This window comes from Peromyscus eremicus, chromosome 10, assembly GCF_949786415.1.
Source record: "Peromyscus eremicus chromosome 10, PerEre_H2_v1, whole genome shotgun sequence".
NCBI classification, from domain to species: Eukaryota; Metazoa; Chordata; class Mammalia; order Rodentia; family Cricetidae; genus Peromyscus; species Peromyscus eremicus.
Window position 1 is genome coordinate 91,726,632 of NC_081426.1, and position 20,873 is coordinate 91,747,504.

General features: G+C 44.5%; 1 protein-coding gene across 7 annotated transcripts in view; it reads left to right on the forward strand.

Annotated features, from left to right (window-relative positions):
- The window catches only part of Ptpn13 (protein tyrosine phosphatase non-receptor type 13), a 182,519-nt gene extending 169,736 nt beyond the window's left edge, over nucleotides 1-12,783 (forward strand). For all 7 annotated transcript variants that reach the window (XM_059274841.1, XM_059274843.1, XM_059274842.1 and 4 more), the window contains 5 exons: nucleotides 826-916; nucleotides 3,466-3,803; nucleotides 5,861-6,076; nucleotides 8,079-8,141; nucleotides 12,097-12,783. In XM_059274841.1, coding sequence (XP_059130824.1) covers nucleotides 826-916; nucleotides 3,466-3,803; nucleotides 5,861-6,076; nucleotides 8,079-8,141; nucleotides 12,097-12,189 — 801 coding nt within the window. In that variant the 3' untranslated portion in view covers nucleotides 12,190-12,783. The remainder of the gene's footprint in view (nucleotides 1-825; nucleotides 917-3,465; nucleotides 3,804-5,860; nucleotides 6,077-8,078; nucleotides 8,142-12,096) is intronic.
- Nucleotides 12,784-20,873: the final 8,090 nt, after the last annotated feature.

Genomic DNA, 20,873 nt, shown 5'->3' on the forward strand with positions numbered 1-20,873 from the left:
TTCACTGAGAGCTGCTGCTGTGTGTGTGCTTGTACTCAGAAGGTTCCATGGAATCACGCAGTAACTGGGTGGATACTTCCTCTCTCTAAATCTCATTTTGTAGAAATGCGTGAGTCTTCTTTAAGGTTTGGGGTTAAACATCATCACAGAAGCTCCATCACATTCTCTCTAAAGTAGAGCTCTGTTCCCCTCCCTCAGCACCTTACTCATCTATAAAAGGCACGTCACCATATTTATTTCCATTTTGCCTCTCGGGAGCTATGAGTTCCTTGAGAGAACTGTCCCTTTACTCCTTACCATACCCCAGCACTTACTACAGTGCCTTGCGTGTATGTGAAGAGGCAGTCGGCATATCTTTTCTGAGTGAGGGGGTGAATGGAAATGAGAAAGAATTGACTATTGCCCAGTGAACTGTCTCACAACAGAAATACCACACACTGTGGCCTGTGATGTTGTGACAGATCATACTGTCAAGAAAATACTCCAGATGTTGCCTTAAGCAAAACTTGATTCTGTAGGGTTTGGAGTTTTTTATATATATATATTATATATATATAATATATATATTATTATAAAATATAGAGAGAGACATTTTTAAACTGAAATTAAAACTTAGATTAAGAAGTTCTGTCTATTAAATAAGCTGATTATGACATGTCCAGTCAAAGGTACTTGCCATTAACTCATTCCCGCAGTGGCTCACCAGATCCATACTGAAATCTCTATTTGTTAGCGCCCATAGCCAGTACAGCAGAAGCATTTTCCTTGATTAAATCTTGGCTTTAGTCAACAGATTTAACCTTATGTCCATTTTGTTCCTTGTAGAATCTTCAAGAATTAAAACCTCTGGATCAGTGTCTGATTGGACAAACTAAGGAAAACCGACGGAAGAACAGATACAAAAATATCCTTCCCTGTGAGTTCTGATGTGGCTTTGAGTGTGTGTGTTCCCTGTGTGTTCTGGCGTGGCTCTAACTGAGTGTATGTGTTCCCTGTGAGTTCTGGCGTGGCTCTGAGTGTATGTGTTCCCTGTGAGTTCTGGCATGGCTCTAACTGAGTGTGTGTGTTCCCTGTGAGTTTCTGATGTGGCTCTGACTGAGTGTGTGTGTTCCCCGTGAGTTCTGGCGTGGCTCTGACTGTGTGTGTGTGTGTGTGTGTGTTCCCTGTGAGTTCTGATGTGGCTCTGAGTGTGTGTGTTCCCTGTGAGTTCTGGCGTGGCTCTGAGTGTGTGTGTTCCCTGTGAGTTCTGGCGTGGCTCTGAGTGTGTGTGTGTTCCCTGTGAGTTCTGGAGTGGCTCTGAGTGTATGTGTGTTCCCTGTGAGTTCCGGTGTGGCTCTCAGTGTGTATGCAGTGTGAATTGAACTGTTTGAGCTCTCCTGCTGGCCTGACCCATTGCACCTCACACATTAGTACATGTGTGCACACAGAGGCAGAAATTTTCATTGGTAACAAGTAGATTACAGTGCAAATGCTCTTTTCAGTGCTCTATGTACTCTGAAGCTCAGTCGTGGCCATCTTAAACATTTGTTGAGATACTCCTGAATTTTTCAAAACTGTTTCTTGATTAGAAGTTAACTGGTGATACCTAATCAGTAATTCTCAAGTTGTGTTCTACATCTAAATTGGCAAGCGTGGGAGATAACTCAGCTGATGAAGTGTTGAGAAGTGGAGACAAATAGCTCCTTGAAGCTTGCTCTCCAACCAGCTCGACCTAATAGTAAGACTCGGGTCCCAGGGAGAGACCCTGTCTCAAAGAAGGGAGGTAAATGGCTCCTGAGGAATGATACCTGATTGACTTTACACACATATGCACATACGTGTACACGCACCACATGTGCATATGAACCCATATACCTGTTCATTCACACAAAATATATGTATGTATATTATTCATACTTATATACATATTAATTGCTTCCAAATGATCGTTCTTGGATTTATGTGTAACCACACCATCAGTTTATTCTACTTACTTTAAGTTTACAGACATGTGAATGGTAATGAGCAGCTGCGTGCATGCACGTGTCTGGTGAAGTGCCAGGCTTCATGAACCTTTCAGTTGTTCCAGATTCTAGAAGGAAATAAAAGGAATGATTTCAACCTGTGTTTTAGCCAAAAATGTGATTTTTTTAAGAGTGTGTGTGTGTGTGTGTGTCCCAAAATTTTAACTTGGCAATTTCTTACGTATTAGCACTTTGGATTATAGCATGTGACGCTGATCCTATCATCACTGGAGCCCAGAAAAGACAATCTTGTTATAAATAATATGCAACTGAATTTTTCAATTAAGATGAGAAACATAAAATTCATTTTGAAAGTTTTCCTGTAAAAAGTGAGTCTACCTGGGCACGCCTTTAATCCCAGAACTCAGGAGGCAGAGGCAGGGGTCTTTGTGAGTTCAAGGTCAGCGTGATCTACAGAGTGAGTTCCAGGACAGCAACACAGAGAGGGCTGTCTTTTTAAAAAAAAAAAAAAAAAGGAATCTAAGAAAGTTTTAAAAATGGGAGTAGACCATGGTTCAGCATTAAGTAGGTAGCAGTTGTTATATGAGGCCAAAATAATTCAGATGTGTATTTAGAAGTCAGAATGGGACAAAATATAAATACAAAAGTAATTTATTGTTAGGAAGCAAATTGTGAACTAAGAGATAAAAGTCAAGCAATAAATTTTGAAAACTATTTTTAGAGGTTTTACCTTGATTGCCACCAAAATTACTTGTTAAATTTACAAATATTTAAAATAAAAATGAAGTTGGCACAGCAGGCAAGGATGCTTGCCACCAAGGCTGATGACCATGTGGTAACAGGAGAGAGACAACCCTGTTGTGTTGTCCTCCAACCTCCACATGTGTGCTGTGGCATGCTCCCCCCCAGAATACACATGTACGTACACACACACACACACACAAAGTAATAACCAACGGACAAATTAGAAAGTTCTTCTCAGGTCTACATAAGAGTTAGATATGTCAATAATGATTGTAGCAGCTGCTTGGATAGTGTCATTTCAATGCAAACTTTTGTTCTGTGAAAGTGTTTGTCCCATCATTCAAGACTATTATCCTTGGTATCAAGATATTGACAGAGAAATAACAAAGGTGTTTGTGTTTGTTTCTCTAATTGCTTACTACGAAGTTCACCTTACATTTGTTAAGTTTAATTTCCATTACATACATTATCACATTAATTACACATAATTTAATCTATATATAAAATAAAATATGTATTAGCAAACTCCAAGTTTCACAGAAAGCCACCACGCTGACGTCTTAGATACAGTGTTGTAACAAAACCATAAATATAGTGTAGACTGCTGCCATTTGAAGACATCCTCCACCAAAGCATGTGGCAGTGAGTCTGGGTGGGGGGGGGCTACAGGAACAGTCATGACCTTTGACTGGTTATGTGTGAAACTCAGTGACAGTGCATGATCATGACATGGACCTTTGGCTGTGGACCTTCACAGATGACTCCACAAGAGTGCCTCTTGGAGATGAAGGCGGATACATCAATGCCAGTTTCATCAGGATCCCAGTGGGGACACAGGAGTTCGTCTACATTGCCTGCCAAGGGCCCTTGCCCACCACCGTGGGGGATTTCTGGCAAATGGTTTGGGAGCAAAACTCCACAGTGATAGCAATGATGACGCAAGAGGTGGAAGGAGAGAAAGTCAAATGCCAGCGCTACTGGCCGAGCATCCTCGGCACGACGACCATGGCCAATGAGAGGCTGCGCCTGGCTCTCCTGAGAATGCAGCAGCTGAAGGGCTTCGTTGTGAGGGTGCTGAGCCTGGAGGATATTCAGGTGAGTCGTCTTTGCTCCTCCTGAGCCTTGGCTCCCCTTTAGAAAGCAGGCCTGCATGTTTCTGTGACCGCTGCAATGGATGTCTGCTGTGATTTCGGTTCTGAGACAAGGTCTCATATAGCCCAGACTGGCCTCAAAACCACTGCAGAGCTTCGGGCAGCCTGAAAGTCCTAATCCTCCAGCATCCAGGGCAGTTTAAGTGTAGCCCCTCACAGTTTCCTCTGCTAGACGCTGTATTGGGATGGGATGCTTCTAACGTGATCATCCTTCTTTGCTTAGGAGTAAATAGTGCAAAGTAGTTCAGAACTCTAACATACGTAGAAATTTGCCTTTTTTTTTTTTTTTAAGGTCCAACATCTAAGTAGACTAATCCATGCTGTTTTTAAAACTCTATGACTAGCTGGGCAGTGGTGGTGCACACCTTTAATCCCATCACTCAGGAGGCAGAGCCAGGTGGATCTCTGTGAGTTCAAGGCCAGCCTGGTCTACAGAGCGAGATCCAGGACAGGCACAAAACTACACAGAGAAACCCTGTCCTGAAAACAACAACAAAAAACCACCTCTGTGACTATCACACTTGCCTTGTAAAGGCAGCTACCGTATTTAGCGTGTGTGGACAGTTGTACCATTATAGCTGTTATTACACTGGATAAATTTAGTGCAGGCTAGCTCAGTGATCGTTCCTCATAACAAAGCCGTCCTATTTGTTTATTCAACATTGCCCCCTGTCCCAGAAATAAGAGCTGTGTGTAGCCATGTTTGCTGCTGAATACCCCCTTTCTTCAGATTTGGTTTTGTTCTGTGTTTCTCTTTCTCTATGTATATGTGTGCCTGTGTGTATACGTAGATGTGTGTGGGTATATGTATGTGTGAGTACATGTGGAGGCTGGAGGTGATGTTCAAATCTTCCTCTGGCTCCCCACCTTACTTCTTGAGAAAGGTGCTCACTAAGCATGAGCTCACGGATTGAGCCCCAGAGATGCGCCTGTCTCCATCTCCCCAGCACTGGGATAAAGGGCCATAGCTATGCCCAGCACTTTGTATGGGTGCTGGGATCCAGACTCTGGTCCTGGTGCTTGTGTGACAAGCATTTTACCCACTGAGCTGTGCCCTCAGCCCCTTCTTAAGCTTTTCTAGGAAAAAAGAAGAAGGTATATTGATTGACTTCTGTTGGCATCACGTAAACATTATGTGAGAATTTCCTTTATGGTTTATTATTTTACAAAGTAGTCAAGGTTTTACTCTTTTATAAAACCTAGACATTTTAAATTGACATAAAAATTGCACATGCTTCTAGGTACCATGAAATGTTTTAATACACCTGGTATCCATTGCTCAGGTTGATAGACCTGGTACCCATTGCTCAGTTGATAAACCTGGTAATAAAGTCACAGGGGATCCTGTAGGGAGATCCTAACTGGAAAGAAAGTATAAAGGTTCTGAGACTGAACATTATCAGTCTATTTGATTTAAATGAGCCCACACTAGCTAGGTATGGCTTTTGCCTAGTGTACTCAAGGGCCTGAATACCATTGCCAGCCTCCAGGACTATGAGGGTGGAGGTGGCTGTGGTGGGGGTGGTATAAGACTAGAAACCCTTGCCAGGTGGCGGTGACACACACCTTTAATCCCAGCACTATGGAGGCAGAGTGAGGCAGATCTCTGAGTTTGAGGCCAGCCTGGTCTACAGAGCGAGATCTAGGACAGGCTCCAAAACCACACAGACAAACCCTGTCTCAGAAAAACCAAAAACAAACAGACTGACCTCTTGATAAGGTCTCTCTTTCATTCCTGTCTGTTGTCTTGAGTCACAGTCTTGCTATGTATCCCTAAGCTGGCCTTGAACATTCCATTCTCCTCTCTTGGTCTGAGTACTGGAAATTAGGTATACAACATCACACCCAGCTTTGTGTATTTATGAAGCCTTTTTATTCCTTCCATTTTTTTCTTTTGGTCTGATTCCATATACTACTCAAGTTTGAAAGATGAAAATAATATGAGGAACTGACTTAGGAATGGTGTGACATTGTAACTCACTCTATTTTTTACACTTTCAGACAGGAGAGGTGCGGCATATTTCGCATCTGAATTTCACTGCCTGGCCAGACCATGATACACCTTCCCAGCCAGACGACCTGCTCACTTTCATCTCCTACATGAGATACATCCATACATCGGGCCCAGTGGTCACACACTGCAGTGCTGGCATTGGACGTTCAGGGACCCTCATATGCATAGACGTGGTCCTAGGACTAATCAGCCAAGATCTTGAAGTGAGTGAAGATATTGTTGAGTCTACTGTTTAATGATGTGGCTATTTGTAAGTGTCATAAAAGTCTGTGGGTGCTGTCCTTTCTTACCCCTTACAATCCTTAAGTTTCTCTGTGAGATAGTCAGTACTGTTGCCATGCTTACAGGAGATATCAATGTCCAGAAGACAGTCCTCTTTTTAAGAGGAGAATATTGGGCTTTGTTCTTGTTGTTCTGTGGATAAGAAAACGTTTTTGTTTGAAAATCAGTGCTAATCGATTGCTCTAAGTAGTTATTCCTAATGTAAAAATATTACTAAAAGCAGGGCGTTGGTGGCACAGGCCTTTAATCACAGCACTTGGGAGCAGAGGCAGGTGGATCTCTGACTTCAAGGCAAATTCCAGGACAGCCAGGGCTACACAAGAGAACCTTGTCTCAAAAAAAAAAAAAAAAAAATTAATGTATATTAAAGCAGATAACAGTATGATCTTACTTTTGGTTCTTAAGTTAGTATAAAACCTACTTAATTGCCAAAATACCTTGCATTTAACTACATATGTACTCTCTGATTGAAACTAGTGTCTCTTAAAGGATAAGGATTTTAGGTGAAGCAGTTCTGTCTTGTGCTTGATAAGCTCTATAACCGAAGTGGGCAAACCCTCCAGTCCAATCTGCCCTTGTGTTCAGTGTCAGCTAAATTAAAAAGATTTGGTAGCTGGGCAGTGGTGGCGCACGCCTTTAATCCCAGCACTCAGGAGGCAGAGCCAGGCGGATCTCTGTGAGTTCGAGGCCAGCCTGGGCTACAGAGTGAGTTCCAGGAAAAGGCGCAAAGCTACACAGAGAAACCCTGTCTCGAAAAACCAAAAAAAAAAAAAAAAAAAAAAAAGATTTGGAAATTTATTCTGAATAGCAGTATGTGAGGAATATTGCTCATACTGTTTTTTATATTTTAAGAAATTAGCTAAGTATCAGAAGAAGAGAACTTCTGTTGAAAATTTTCAACAGAGTAGACTCTGATTCTTAGAATCAACTAACCTGGTCTCATAGGAGCTCACAGAGACTGAACTGACAACCTGGGAGCCTGCATGGGACTGACCAAGGCCCTCTGCATATATGTGACAGTTGTGTAACTTGGTCTTCTTGTGGGACTCATAACAGCGGGAACAGGGGCTGTCTCTGACTCTTTTGTTGGCTTTTGGGTCCCTACTCGTCATACTGGGTTGTCTTGTCCAGCCTTAATACATGGAGAGGTGCTTAGTCTTACTACAACTTGAAATGCCATGTTTTGTTCATAATCATGGGAGACCTGCCCTTTCCTAAACAGAAACAGAGGGGGTAGACCGGGGCGGGGGGGGGGGGGGGGACGACAGAGGGGTTGGGAGGAGGGACTGACAAGAGAGGAGGGAGGGGAAACTGCCACCAGGATGTGAAATACATAAATTTTTAAAAAAAAAATTTTATGGTGAGTCAGCTGTGCATCTTCCAGGGTCTGTGTCCAATGCACTGCTCTGTGTCCTGTGCATCTTCTGGGGTCTGTGTCTCATGCACTGTTCTGTGTCCTGAGCATCTTCTGGGGTCTTCTCGTGCACTTGGGGTCTGTGTCTAATGCACTGCTCTGTGTCCTGAGCATCTTCTGGGGTCTGTGTCTAATGCACTGCTCTGTGTCCTGAGCATCTTCTGGGGTCTGTGTCTAATGCACTGCTCTGTGTCCTGAGCATCTTCTGGGGTCTGTGTCTAACGCACTGCTCTGTGTCCTGAGCATCTTCTGGGGTCTGTGTCTAATGCACTGCTCTGTGTCCTGAGCATCTTCTGGGGTCTGTGTCTAACGCACTGCTCTGTGTCCTGTGCATCTTCTGGGGTCTGTGTCTCATGCACTGCTCTGTGTCCTGTGCATCTTCCGGGGTCTGTGTCTAATACACTGCTTTGTGTCCTGTGCATCTTCCGGGGTCTGTGTCTCATGCACTGCTCTGTGTCCTGTGCATCTTCTGGGGTCTGTGTCTAACGCACTGCTCTGTGTCTTGGCAGTTCGACATCTCTGATTTAGTGCGCTGCATGAGACTACAAAGGCATGGCATGGTGCAGACAGAGGTGAGTCCATGTACACTAATGAGGATTTGTCTTGAGACTCTCACACTTTAAAAGTGCTCTTAAACATTGATTCTTTTATATTTTTCTTTGGGGGATGATCTTGTTATGTTACCCAGGCTCACCTGGAACTGTAGGGCTCACCCTTCTTGCCACAGCTTTTCAGGTAGCTAGAATATCAAGGAAAACACCGTCACTTTGTCCAGTGATCTCTTTCCATAGTGTAGCATAAACCTAACATTTCTTGTCATAAAGGACTTTTTTTTTTAGCATGAGGACTAATCTAGAAAATAATTAAGTATTTTAGATTATCTTTTTAGATATTACCTTTAATTTAAAAAAACAAAAACAAAAACAAACAAAAATGGAGAAAGGGCTCTGGGTCTAATAGCCCCTTCTGTGAAGTGTGAGGTCCTGGGTTTGATCCTCAAAAACCACATAAAATCCAGGAAGGGGGCACACACTTGTGACCACTGACAGGGGGTGGAGTCAGGCACATTCCTGGGGTTCATTAGCCAGCCAGCCTGGCTGAGTCTATGAGCTCCAGCCAGTGAGAGATCCTGTCTCAAAAAAAAAGTGGACGCCACCTAAGAAGAAATACCCAGGGTTGTCATCCAGCCTCCTCACACATGTGCACACACAGTGTGCTCTCACACACAGCCCGCTCTCCTCACACACAGGCTGGAGAGGAGGGAAGGAGAGGGAGGAAGAGGAACTGCAGTGTCTTCACTGAATTTCTCCTCACACACAGCACGCGCTCTCCTCACACACAGGCTGCAGAAGGAGGAAGAAGAAATGCGGCGTCTTCGCTGAGTTGGTGGCAGCGAGGATGTGTGAGGCACAGAGTAGGAGTGAATGGTACTAAATACTGCACATTGAGGGCCTCCTTCCCCACTGGCACCCTTTAAAAGACAGCAGCAGCACCCCACTGCCGGAGCTCACTTCCTCCCTCTCACTCCAGACGGCTCTGCGGGGTGCTGGCCGTGTGGCTTCCTCAAGCTGTTAGTGTTGGATTTGTTTTTCTTTCCTGAAACTGAAATGGATTGTGTCACCCGGTGACTCCCAGCGGAGCCCACCCTCACAAGAAGTGCACTATTCTAACCTCGAGCCTAACATTGCTGAGTCCGTCCACCCTCCTTTTCTTCTATAGTGGGACTATGTGGTAGATTTTTTTTTTAATTGGTATGTCCATAGAGTCACATTTAAATGTCTCTAAAAAACAACAGACACTTTTTTTCCAGTCATGGACCATTTTGATTCAAATTGAGGCTCGTAAACATTAAACTGGTTTACATACAGTTCTGCTGCAGTTGGCTAAGAAACGCATTGATCAGTATTAGCAGTGTTCTTTTGCCTGCAAGTTCATTCGAGACATTTGAGATCTGTGCACCAGCAGCTTCTCCCGCTCCTGGAGCACACCATTGAGTCAGACCCGGGCTGCTACAATACCAGAGACACAGCAGCGGGTGGGGAGTGTGGCAGGCCATCACAGAGTCTGACAGTGACAGGCACTTTAGGGAAGGCTGAGTGAAGGAAACCAGCCATCGCAGTCCGGGGACACAGTTTTAAACAGAATGACGCCGCCGTTAAGAAAGCAGCACCAGCCAAGTTTGGTGTCCCACGCCTCTGAGTTTGAGGCCAGCTTGCTCTGTATAGGGAGTTCCGGGCCAGTCAGAGCTGCATGGTGAAACTGTCCAAACAAACAAACAAACAAAAGTAACCACTCCTTCAGTTGTTAGCCCACATAGGAGCCCTGCGGGTTCCAGTGGACAGCCTCAAACTCATGATTAAAGTCAGTGAGTCACAAATCAAAAAGCGGTAAATGGGGAGAGGGTCCTGTAGGGAGGAGGGTGGTAACCACGGTGTAGGGAATAAGAGGGCTGGGGTTATTTCAGAGAGAAAGAAGAATCAGAATGCATTATGTACATGTATGAAATTGTAAAAGAACAAATCTAATAAAAGTTGGTTTTTTGTTTTGTTTTGTTTTTTTTTTTTTTTTTTTTTGGTTTTTCGAGACAGGGTTTCTCCGTGTAGCTTTGCGCCTTTCCTGGAACTCACTTGGTAGCCCAGGCTGGCCTCGAACTCACAGAGATCCGCCTGGCTCTGCCTCCCGAGTGCTGGGATTAAAGGCGTGCACCACCACCGCCCGGCAAAAGTTATTTTTTTTTAAAAGTTAGAAAGGAACATTTAAGTTGAGATCTGGGGAGTCCTCAGGCAGTGTGTGCTGCATGGAGGAAATAGGCCTTGTGTGTTCAAGAATGAGCCTGTCCAGTGGGATAGGGTGACAAGGCATGGAGAGAGCTGGGAGGTAACAGGGCCAGGGCTTGTGATTTCCATGAGCGAGAGGCAAGCTGTCACCCACCTGTAGCCTGGAGTGATAGACTGCACTTACTTTGAATGATCTCTCTAGCACTGTGTTAGAACATGAGCTGTGCTGGGGAGGGACACACAGTGTTAGAGACCAGGAATCAGTTACAAGGTAAGCAAGATGATGGGCTACAGGTATTGACTGTGGACAAAAAGACTTCTGCGAAAAGGGACTTGCTGATGGCCACTCTGAGAGAAGTCCGCTAGGAACCTGGAGTGCACAAAAGCTGAAATGCAGCTGAGCGTCAGGAAGTCTGGGCAGCCAACACTCGCTCTCAGTTAAGTTGCTGATGTTTCCGATCTGTGTAGAATTCTTCTTCCCATAGACATGTGCAGTGGTTACAACTGAGCTCCAGCTGTGGTTATTGTTTTTATTTACTTTCCATCTAATATACTGTGGGCTTCTTTTTTTAAAAGATTTAATTTTAAGATCTGCTAGGACGGTAGTTGCGGGCAGCTGTGAACGACCATGTGGATGTTAGGAACCAAACTCCATGCTCTGCAGGAGCAGCCAGGGCCCTTGCCGGCTGGGTCATCTCTCCAGCCCATTGTGACTCCTTTCCACTTATTTTCAGATTCATTCATTCTTTGCCACATAACAAAAAAACTTCAGGTCTCAGTATCATCAGCTTAGGCATTAATTTTACCATAACGACTCATTTATCAAAGCTCATTGATTTCTTTACTCTTTTGATCAAAAACATTCAAAGAAAATAATTTCATATTTATTATTAAATAGTATGTTTTTTATTATAGTATATTACATATTAAATTTATATTATATTTTAATTTTTACTTCTAGCAAGGTGGTAGTGGCACACACTTTTAACCCCAGCTCTTGAGAGACAGAGGCTAGCAGGTCTCTGTGAGTTAAAGGCCAGCCTGGTCTACCAAGTAGACAGCTAGGGCTACACAAAGAAACCCTGTCTCAGCCGGGCGGTGGTGGCGCACGCCTTTAATCCCAGCACTTGGGAGGCAGAGCCAGGCGGATCTCTGTGAGTTCGAGGCCAGCCTGGGCTACCAAGTGAGTTCCAGGAAAGGCGCAAAGCTACACAGAGAAACCCTGTCTCGAAAAACCAAAAAAAAAAAAAGAAACCCTGTCTCAAAAAAACAAAATAAATAAATGAATAATTTTTATTTCTATATCTTTGCTCTGAAATAAAGAAGCTTGTTTTGATAGATCCTTGGCTATTAACTAATTTATTTATATTTTAAAACAACATGAGTTCAGTAAATAGGAAATCCAGATTTTAGAGATTGGGGATGCAGCTCAGTAGAGCACTAGCCTCACAAGTGCCACAGCCCTAGGTTTGGTCCCCAGCACCAAAAAGTAAAATAAAATCACACACACAGAGAAGGATTTCTTAGGATATGTATGCAGTCCAGGATCATTCTGTACATAACCCATTGGCACTTTCCCTTCCGTTTTTTTATCAATTTGTTGGTTGTTCATAATTTTTATGGCACTATACAGTTGTGTGCCCTGACTCTTACATTAAGCATTTAAGCAAAACAGTTCCTATTTCCAAATTTCTCAAACCTTAGTGTGTGTGATTTATGTAGTGAAGCCTCTCTCCGTCCCTCTCTACAGGGTCAGTATGTTTTCTGCTACCAAGTTATCCTGTATGTCCTGACTCATCTTCAGGCTGAAGAGCAGAGGACACAGCCAAGGCTCCCACAGTGACAGGAGCAGCCTCCCATGGGTCTCCCTCCTCGCCTCCAGCTGACGCCTGCTCCACTCAGACGAGAGAGCCAGGCCAAGCAGTCACAGCTATGCTGCTGAGTCCCTCATCTTAGAGGAGGGCGCTCCTGGAAGACATACATATATATGTCAGGATGTGGTACTTTTATAGCTGCTTAGACCTCTGATAATTATCAAAACTCATTTAACCTGACCTGAACACGGCAGGTCTTAGGGCTGAAGGCAGCATTTGATCAGAGTGGACATTGTTACAAAGACACACTGAGTCTATTTTTAATGTACCAAATCTTGTTTATAGCAAATTTTTCCAGTATTTTAATAAAGTAGGTTTATTTTATAGAGGATACTTGAAGCCAGTATTTAAGCTTTTAATGACAGTAATATTGGCATAGAAAAGAAACTAGCAATGTTTACTGTATCGGTTTCTAATGTTTACTCTATACAATTTCCTGTAATATATTTATATACTTTTCATGAAAATGGAGTTATCACATACCCATTTGTACCTCTGTCATCTGTTTTTAATACGTCATCTCACTTTGTAAATAAAACTACACCTTAAACTTGGACAACCAATGCATGTGTCTTCAGTGTTCTTAATGATAGCCAGGCCTCTGGGAGCCAGTGGACATCTGTGGTCTGGTCACACCAGCCACCAGGACAAAGTATGTCAAAAGCCCTGATGGATCTTCATAAGGGGCTGGCATGAGGGTCATGATTTGGCTTGCTTTTCTCTGCCTTTGACTGGCACCACACTCCAGCTTCTATGTCTCACTGATCGCTAAAATGGGAGCTGTAAAGTCCCCACCATGGTGATGTTCAGAATACACAGCTGACCAAGCCTTAGTGAGAGATGACAATCGGCTCCCTGGGCGGGAGAGGGGGGTTGGAATATGATTTTGCTTAGCAGGAAGGGCAGGGCTCATGCTCCAAGAGGGTGCCCAGTGATCCTCTGAACACCATGCTGCCTTACTTCACCCCATTCTAGAACCCAGGTCTCCAGTACTCCTCCCAGCCGCTCCACTTCTGAGCTGTTTCTGATTTTAACTAAGTTCAGCAGTTGCTAAGTTGAGGAGGCTCACACAGCCCGTGGTGGTGCCTTTGACTCCCTACCAGGTAACAGGTTTGCATACTCATCCTGCCTCAGAACTGGCTCTGCGAGTGACAGACCCTCCCTCACCTTGCTCTCACCTTTCCCCACCCAAATTGGAAGTGTATGTTCATAGGTTAAGTTGTAACCAACACTGTCGTGCAGCTGTGGGGAGGAGAGAGGAAAGGGGGTTCTATTGTTAGTAGAGGGTGCTGGGCCACAGAGGGCCAGGAGACAGCATAGCTTAGGGCCATCTGAAGCCAGCATGGCTGGGTGCGAGCAGCACTGGAGGAGACTTTTTCTAGAAAGAAAGTTGCTGAGAAATGGAAACTGGAAAGAAGGTGCAAGTTGAGGTTTCTGCATCTGAGTGGAAGGCTTATAATTGTGTGACTGTCCTCAGCTCCACCCCGTGGAATGGCAGGGTGCCATTAAAGTGCCAGGTAAAGAAGGCCACAGTGCCAGGGGACGTGTTGGGGAAGTCAGAGGTCAAATCTGTGACTGAAGACAGTCCTGAATTTGCTGTGTGCTAGAAACATCTGCCCAAGCATGCAGTGGTTCACACAGTGATTGATTCTAGTTTACATAATAGTTCTGGCAGGCCAGCAGCCCAGCGGTGTCTCTGTCTCTCTGCCTCTTCCTGTTCTCCCTGTTTCTGTAATAACCCAGGATGATGGCTGCTCCATGAGCCACAGATAGCTCTCCAGGTCGTTCTCGGACAGAAAAGCACAGACGTGTGGAGTAGACGAAAGCACCTAGTCAGGCCTGGGCCACGCCACTGCCTCTCCACCCTTCAGTGAGAACAGGCCAACGGACAGCTTGCATACGGACAGCCCGTTCCCCGAGACAGCTCTGCTACAGAAGGGGAGGCCTCGTGTGAACGAAAGGTATTACTAAACTGAACTAGATTACGTTCTAAGATAAATGCTAGAGAGGGTGGGACTTGTGGAGAAAATGGAAGTCGTGCACACACACACTGTTGGTAAAAATGGAAATAGTGCAGCCATTGACTTGAGCAAGGTTGTGGTCCGGCTATACCAGTCTGTATAGCCAGAAGAAATGCCTGCACACTATTTTCTGGAGTTCTTGATATTCAAAATAGCTGTGCTATAGAACCAGCCCATAGTGCCCATCTTCAGGTACACAATGGATATGAATTATCATCCAGCTATCAAGAGGACTGAAATCGGCCACTATCAGGAAGATGGATGTAACTAGGAGACACCATGCTAAGTAAAACAAACCAGAAAAACAAGTTCTCTCTTATACATGGAAATATAAGGGGAAAAAAACCTGAAAAGTAGTCATTACTAGGGAGGGGTTTGGGGAGGCAGGTAAGGGTGGGAGAGGAATGCCTGGATATGACCCATGCTTGCTACAAATGGGTATGGAAACATCATTGTGAATTCCACTGACATACACAGTAAATGTGTTCATTTTAATAGAATGACACTGTATACAGTTATGAGCTGCTATGGATATCGCTCTGTATAAATAAAATGCTGATTGGCCAGTAGCCAGGCAGGAAGTATAGGCAGGACAAGCAGAGAAAAGAATTCTGGGAAGTGGAAGGCTGAGGCAGAGAGATGCTGCCAGCTGCCGCCATGAGGTGTTAAGATACTGGTAAGCCACAAGCCACGTGGCAACTTATAGATTAGTAGAAATGGGTTAATTTAAGATATAAGAACAGTTAACAAGAAGCCTGCCACGGCCATACAGTTTGTAAGCAATATAAGTCTCTGTGTTTACTTGGTCGGGTCTGAGCGGCTGTGGGACTGGAAGGTGAGAGAGATTTGTCCTGACTGTGGGCCAGGCAGGACTGGAGAAAACTCCAGCTACAATGAGTGCTGCAGCAACATCAGTTTAGAAACATGAGTTTAGAGCCAGGCATGGTGGCTCATGTCTGTAATCCCAGCACTGAGGTTTGCCAGGAGTTCAGGGCCAACCTAGGCTACGTAGTTCCAAGGCAGCTTGCTGAAACCTGTCTCAAAAGACAAGTTAGCCTGCATCTAACTTTGGTAGCTGTGCCCAGTAGAGATATTTCTAAATTGTTGTGATAAGTAAGAGAGAAGTGGACACTGAGGGAAGAGGGAAGGTATTTTGGGGCTTTGTTTGCAGAGAGCCTGCCAAATCTTTTGGTTTAGAGATGACTAGTTATTAAAATGTGATGGTATGAAGCCAAGAAACTTAAAATGCAGCTTACAGCAGCTGTTCCAGTCACCTATGCTTGGCAATGGGAGAAAATATTTTTTTTCTTAATTCAGAAATATTCAAGGTACCTTCTTTTTGTGTGTGTTTGGTTTTCTTCCTCTTTTTTTTTATAGTTAATCAATTGATTTTTCCCAGCCCAGTTTCCTCCCCCCAATCCCCTCCCCTGAACTTCCCCCTCTTCCCCATCCACTCCCTCTCCCTTCCCTTCAGAAAAATGGAGGCCTTCCATGTATATCAGCCAGCCATGGGATATCACATTGCAGCAAGACTAGGTACCTCCTCTCATGTTAAGGCTGGACAAGGCAACCCAGCTCGAGGAAAGGGTCCCAAGAGCAGGCAATAGGGTCAGAAACAGCCCCGACTCCCTCTGCCAGGAGTCCCACAAGAAGACCAAGCCACACTACTGCAACATGTGTGCAGAGGGCCCAGGTCAGTTCCATGCAAGTTCTCTGGTTGGTGGTTGAGTCTCTGTGAGCCCCTACGAGTCAGCTGACTTTTGTGTGTTTTCCCATGGTGTCCTTAGCCCCTCCAACTCCCATAATCCTTCCTCTCTCTCTTCCACAGGATTTCCCAAGGTCCACCTAATGTTTGGCTGTGGGTCTCTGCATCTGTTTCCATCAGTTGCTGGGGGAAGCCTCTCTGATAACCATTGATCTAGACAACAATCTATAAGAATAGCAGAATATCATTAGGAATCATTTCATTGACTTTTTTTTTTTTTTTTTTTTGCCAGTCATGTTTGGTTCTATCCTAGGTTTCTGGACTGTCCAGCCGCTGGGTCCTGGCCCTCCAGGCAGTGTCACAGGTGGGCTCCCATCTTATAGTATGGGTCTCAAGCTGGAACAGTCATTGGTTGGCTATTTTCATAATTTCTGTGCCACCTTTGTCCCATCGTATCTTGTAGGCAGGACAAATTTTAGGTCAGAGGTTATTTGGCTGAGTTGGAGTCCCAATCCCTCCACTGGAGGTCTTGCCTAGTCACAGGAAATGGCCGGTGTTTCAGAATATTTGTTTAACTATGTAAAGATGTGTTGCTGTTTTTCCTTGCCTGACTAAGGCACCTGATTGGTCTAATAAAAAACTAAACAGCCAATAGCAAGGGAGGAAATATAGGTGGGACTTCTAGGCAGGGAGAGTAAATAGGAGGAAGAATTTAGGCTTGAGAATAAGAAAGAAAGAAAAAGAAATACCAGAGAGATGCCAGGGGCCAGACAGACAGACATGAAGGAAGCAGGAATATAGGACATACAAAATGAAAGAAAGGTAAAAAGCCCTGAGACATAATGAAAATGAATAGAAACAGGCTAAATTAAGTTTTAAGAGCCAATGGGACAAGCCTAAGCTACGGCCAAGCATTCATAATTAATAATATGTCTCCATTTCTTTATTTTGGAGCTGGTTGGTGGCCCAATGAAAATTCCAACTACAGGCCAGTTCAGGCTCCGTATTGCCCATTGCTAGGAGTCATAGTTAGGGTCACCCTCATAGATTCTTGGGAGTTTCCATTGCAGTACGTTTCTAGCTCAGCCCAGAGATGCCCCTGATTCTAGTTGTCTTTCCCAGTACTCTCTCCCTGCATTCTGCCCCAACCTGTTCCCTCCTGTTCCCATGCCCACCCCACTTTCAGACCCCTCCCCCCATCCACCTGATATGTCTATTCTATTTCCCCTTCACAGTGAGATTCATGCATCCCCCCTTGAGCCCTCCTTATTACTTAGCTTCTTTGGGTTTGTGGATTGTAGCATGGTTACCCTTTACAGCTAGTATCCACTTATGAATGAAGACATACCATATTTGTCTTTCTGGGTCTGAGTTACCTCACTCAGAATGATCTCTTCTAGGTCCATCCATTTGCTGGCAAATTTTGTGATGTCATTGTTTTTAACAGACGAGTAATACTCCATTGCATAAAGGTACCACATTCCCTTTATGCATTCTTTGGTTGAGGGGCATCTAGGTTGTTTCCAGTTTCTGCCTATTATGAATAAAGCTGCTATGAACATAGTTGAGCAAGTGTCCTTGTCGTGTGGTGGAGCGTCCTTTGGGTATATGCCCAGGAGTGATACAGCTAGGTGTTGAGGTAGATCGATTCTGAATTTTCTGAGAAACTGCCATATTGATGTCTATAGTGCTGTACAAGTTTGCTTCCTCACCAGCAGTGGAGGAGTGTTCCCCTTGCTCCACATCCTCTCCAGCATGAGCTGTCACTTGTGTTTTTGATCTTAGCGAATCTGACAGGTGTAAGATGGAATCTCAGAGTTGTTTTCACTTGCATTTCTCTAATTACTAAGGGTGTTGAACATTTCTGTAGTTGTTTCTCAGCGATTTGAGATTCCTCTGTTGAGAATTCTGTTTAGATCTCTTTTTTTTTTTTTTTTTTTTTTTTTTTTTTGAGAAAGGGTTTCTCTGTGTAACCCTTGCTGTCCTGAAACTCACTTTGTAGGCCAGGCTGGCCTCGAACTCAGAGATCGGTCTCTCTGCCTCCCAAGTGTTGGGATTAAATGCATAAGCCATCACTGCCCAGCTTCAAGGTGCCTTCTTATGATGGAGATATATTTGACAAATTATTGGTTAACCTGCAGAAAATTTGAAGATGAATTAAATTTTAATGTACCAATTTCAGTTTGTATTTGAGTGCAGGTATCAATAAAGCACCTGACTGTGCTGACCCAAACGGGACATCTGTTTTCTTCCCTTTATAAGAAAGCAAGCCTGGATGTGAAGGTGATCCGTGACCTGTTGCCCATGGGTTGCTGGGGTGGATTTGGCTGAGGTAGCTGACTGGACTAGTGTCCCCTTCCTCCCTCACCTCTCCGTCAGTGTCCCTCTGGAAGCCGTCTGCTTGGTTGGTCAAAGAGAATGACCTCTGCCGAGAGAGGTCAAGGGTGTCGGAGCAGCTGAACTGCCTTTCCAGAATCTCCAACAAGCTCACGCACAGACCTTCTCTAGCGTTATCTCTATAGGTCAGGAACGCCGACAGCTTTGTAATTACCCCGGCCTCTCTTCATGGTCTGGAAATGGCCGCATCAGTTCCAGCTTCAACCCCAGCTCACAGTATCCCAGATATCTGTGTGTAAAACAACAGTGCTGGGAAAGCCACACCCTTCCTACCCGCTGCCTGGCCATGCTGTCGCATTAGCCCACATTAACCCCACCTCTGAAGAGGATCATGCAAGGGCCACCTTTTAGCAGCTTATCATTCGTTGCATCAACTATAATGTAATGCACTTAGTCAAATTTTTGTTTTTTGTTTGTTTGTGTTGCATTTTTTTTTTTTTGAGACAGGGTTTCTCTAATAATTCTGGCTGTCCTAAAACTTGCTTTGTAGACCAGGCTGGCCTCAAAATTACAGGGATCCTCCTGCCTCTGCCTCCTGAGTGCTGGGATTAAAGGTGTGTGTGCTACCACCACGCAGCTTAGTCACTTTTTGAAGTGTCCTTTGTCTTCTACTGCTGTGAGAAAGACCGTGACCAAAAGCAACCTGGGGAAAGGGTTTATTTGGCTTATGTGCACCCAGGTCACACTCCATCCCTGAGGGAAGTCAGGGCAGGATCTAAAGGCAGAACCCAGAGGTAGGAACTGAAGCAGAGACCACTGAGGAAGATGGCTTACCACTTGTTCCCCATGGTCTGTTCAGTTTGCTTAAATACAACCCAAGATAGCTTGCCCAGGGTGGCACTGCCCCCTGAGTCAGCTAGGCCTTCCCACATCCATCACTAATCAAGAAAACACCCCGCCCCCCCACTGACTTGCCTACCAAGGGAGGCGTTTCTCAGCTGATCTCTCTCTTCCCAGATGACTCCAGCTTGTTTCAAGTTGAAAAACAAAACAAAGCTAAGCAGCCCCCCAGGTTTTACCCTCTGTTCTAGGAACTGCGGATGTCCCTACAAGCAGGCCGGTGTTGTGCAGATTCGGTGGCAGCCCTCAGATGTACCATTTGTGATGATTGGTGTTTCTGTCTTTAACAAAACAGCCTTTCACATATGTGTCCCCTTCTGGGGGATGTCCTAAGTGGCGAATTCTGATGATATTGCTAACGCAGGACAGAGTGTTGAAGTCTACATTTTCCACAGGTGCTCTTCTAGAGAAACATCCAGCAACTCCTTTCTCGTGGGTCTTCTAGACCTCTCGGTGGGTGATGCTCCTTTTGGATCTTAACTCTCTGCTCTCCTGCCCGTGTACCTCTCAGTCTCTGTCGACTTCCTCTAGACTATGAACTCCCAAGAGAAAGAACTCTTGCTGTGCTGATTTGTTTGTCCTGTGGGGCCAACTGAGGCAGAGACTGGCTTCCTTTGAACATTTATCAAGTGGAGAAGCAGGCATCCCCACGCGGCAAGGACACAGGAACTGGCAATCACGTCACAAATGAGTATTTGTCACTCTAAATCCTGGTGGGGATCTGTCCATACTGCCACAGAAATATTCTGAATTGGAAAAATGCCCTAAGAATCACTGAAGTCGTATTCACCCAAAACATACTTGTGGGAGCCCATTTTCAGGTTCCTCGTGGCTTTACCCAGCAGGTCTGCATAGAGGATGATTAGGGCCACGGGCCTGAGTGCAGGTGTCTGAAATGGTCTGCACTTGGCTGTGCCCCATGGGGAAGGAGGTCTTTTACTCCACCCCTTGGTGTCTCTATAAATACCCTGGGGCAGAGACAGTTGGGGCCATTGGAAAAGGTTCCAGGCCCTCTTGAGGCTATCCTTTATTTTCTATCTGTTTCTCTCCACAATATAAATCCTATCTAATATTTCCTGCTGCTCACACTCAAGAAAACTCTGGGGAGCTATGGGGTTGGTGGGTAAACGCCCCACACATACTGAGAAAACTTAAAGGATAAATGGGTAAAGCATTTAACCTCAGATTACATATTTTCTCACACTGCAAAATTTACGAATAAAATAAGTCCAAAATTAAGTCAGGGTCCCAACAACACACACATTCCATAGAGGATTGTGTGTGTGGCTCTGTGGCAGAGTGCTTACTTGGCATGTGTGAGGCCCTGGGTTTAGGCCCTACCACCAGAAATTGAATAATAAATAAATAAAAACATGTATATGTGAGGTTATAAGATAAAGGAAACATTTTAATGAGCGTAGAAGAGATAAATGATTGAATATATGAAATTGTTTATAATATATATTAACCTAATATTAGGTTAACTCTATATGTTTATACGTATTAGGCTATCTATATTATATATTAATTCTATATATTGGGTTAATTGGCACAACATCATATATTCAATCATATATATAATACCATGGAAAGAGATGGCCCAATGGTTAGGAGCATTTGTTGCTCTTCCAGACGACCCCAAATAAAAAATGGAATCAGGGCTATGAGACAGCTCAGTGGTTAAGAGCAC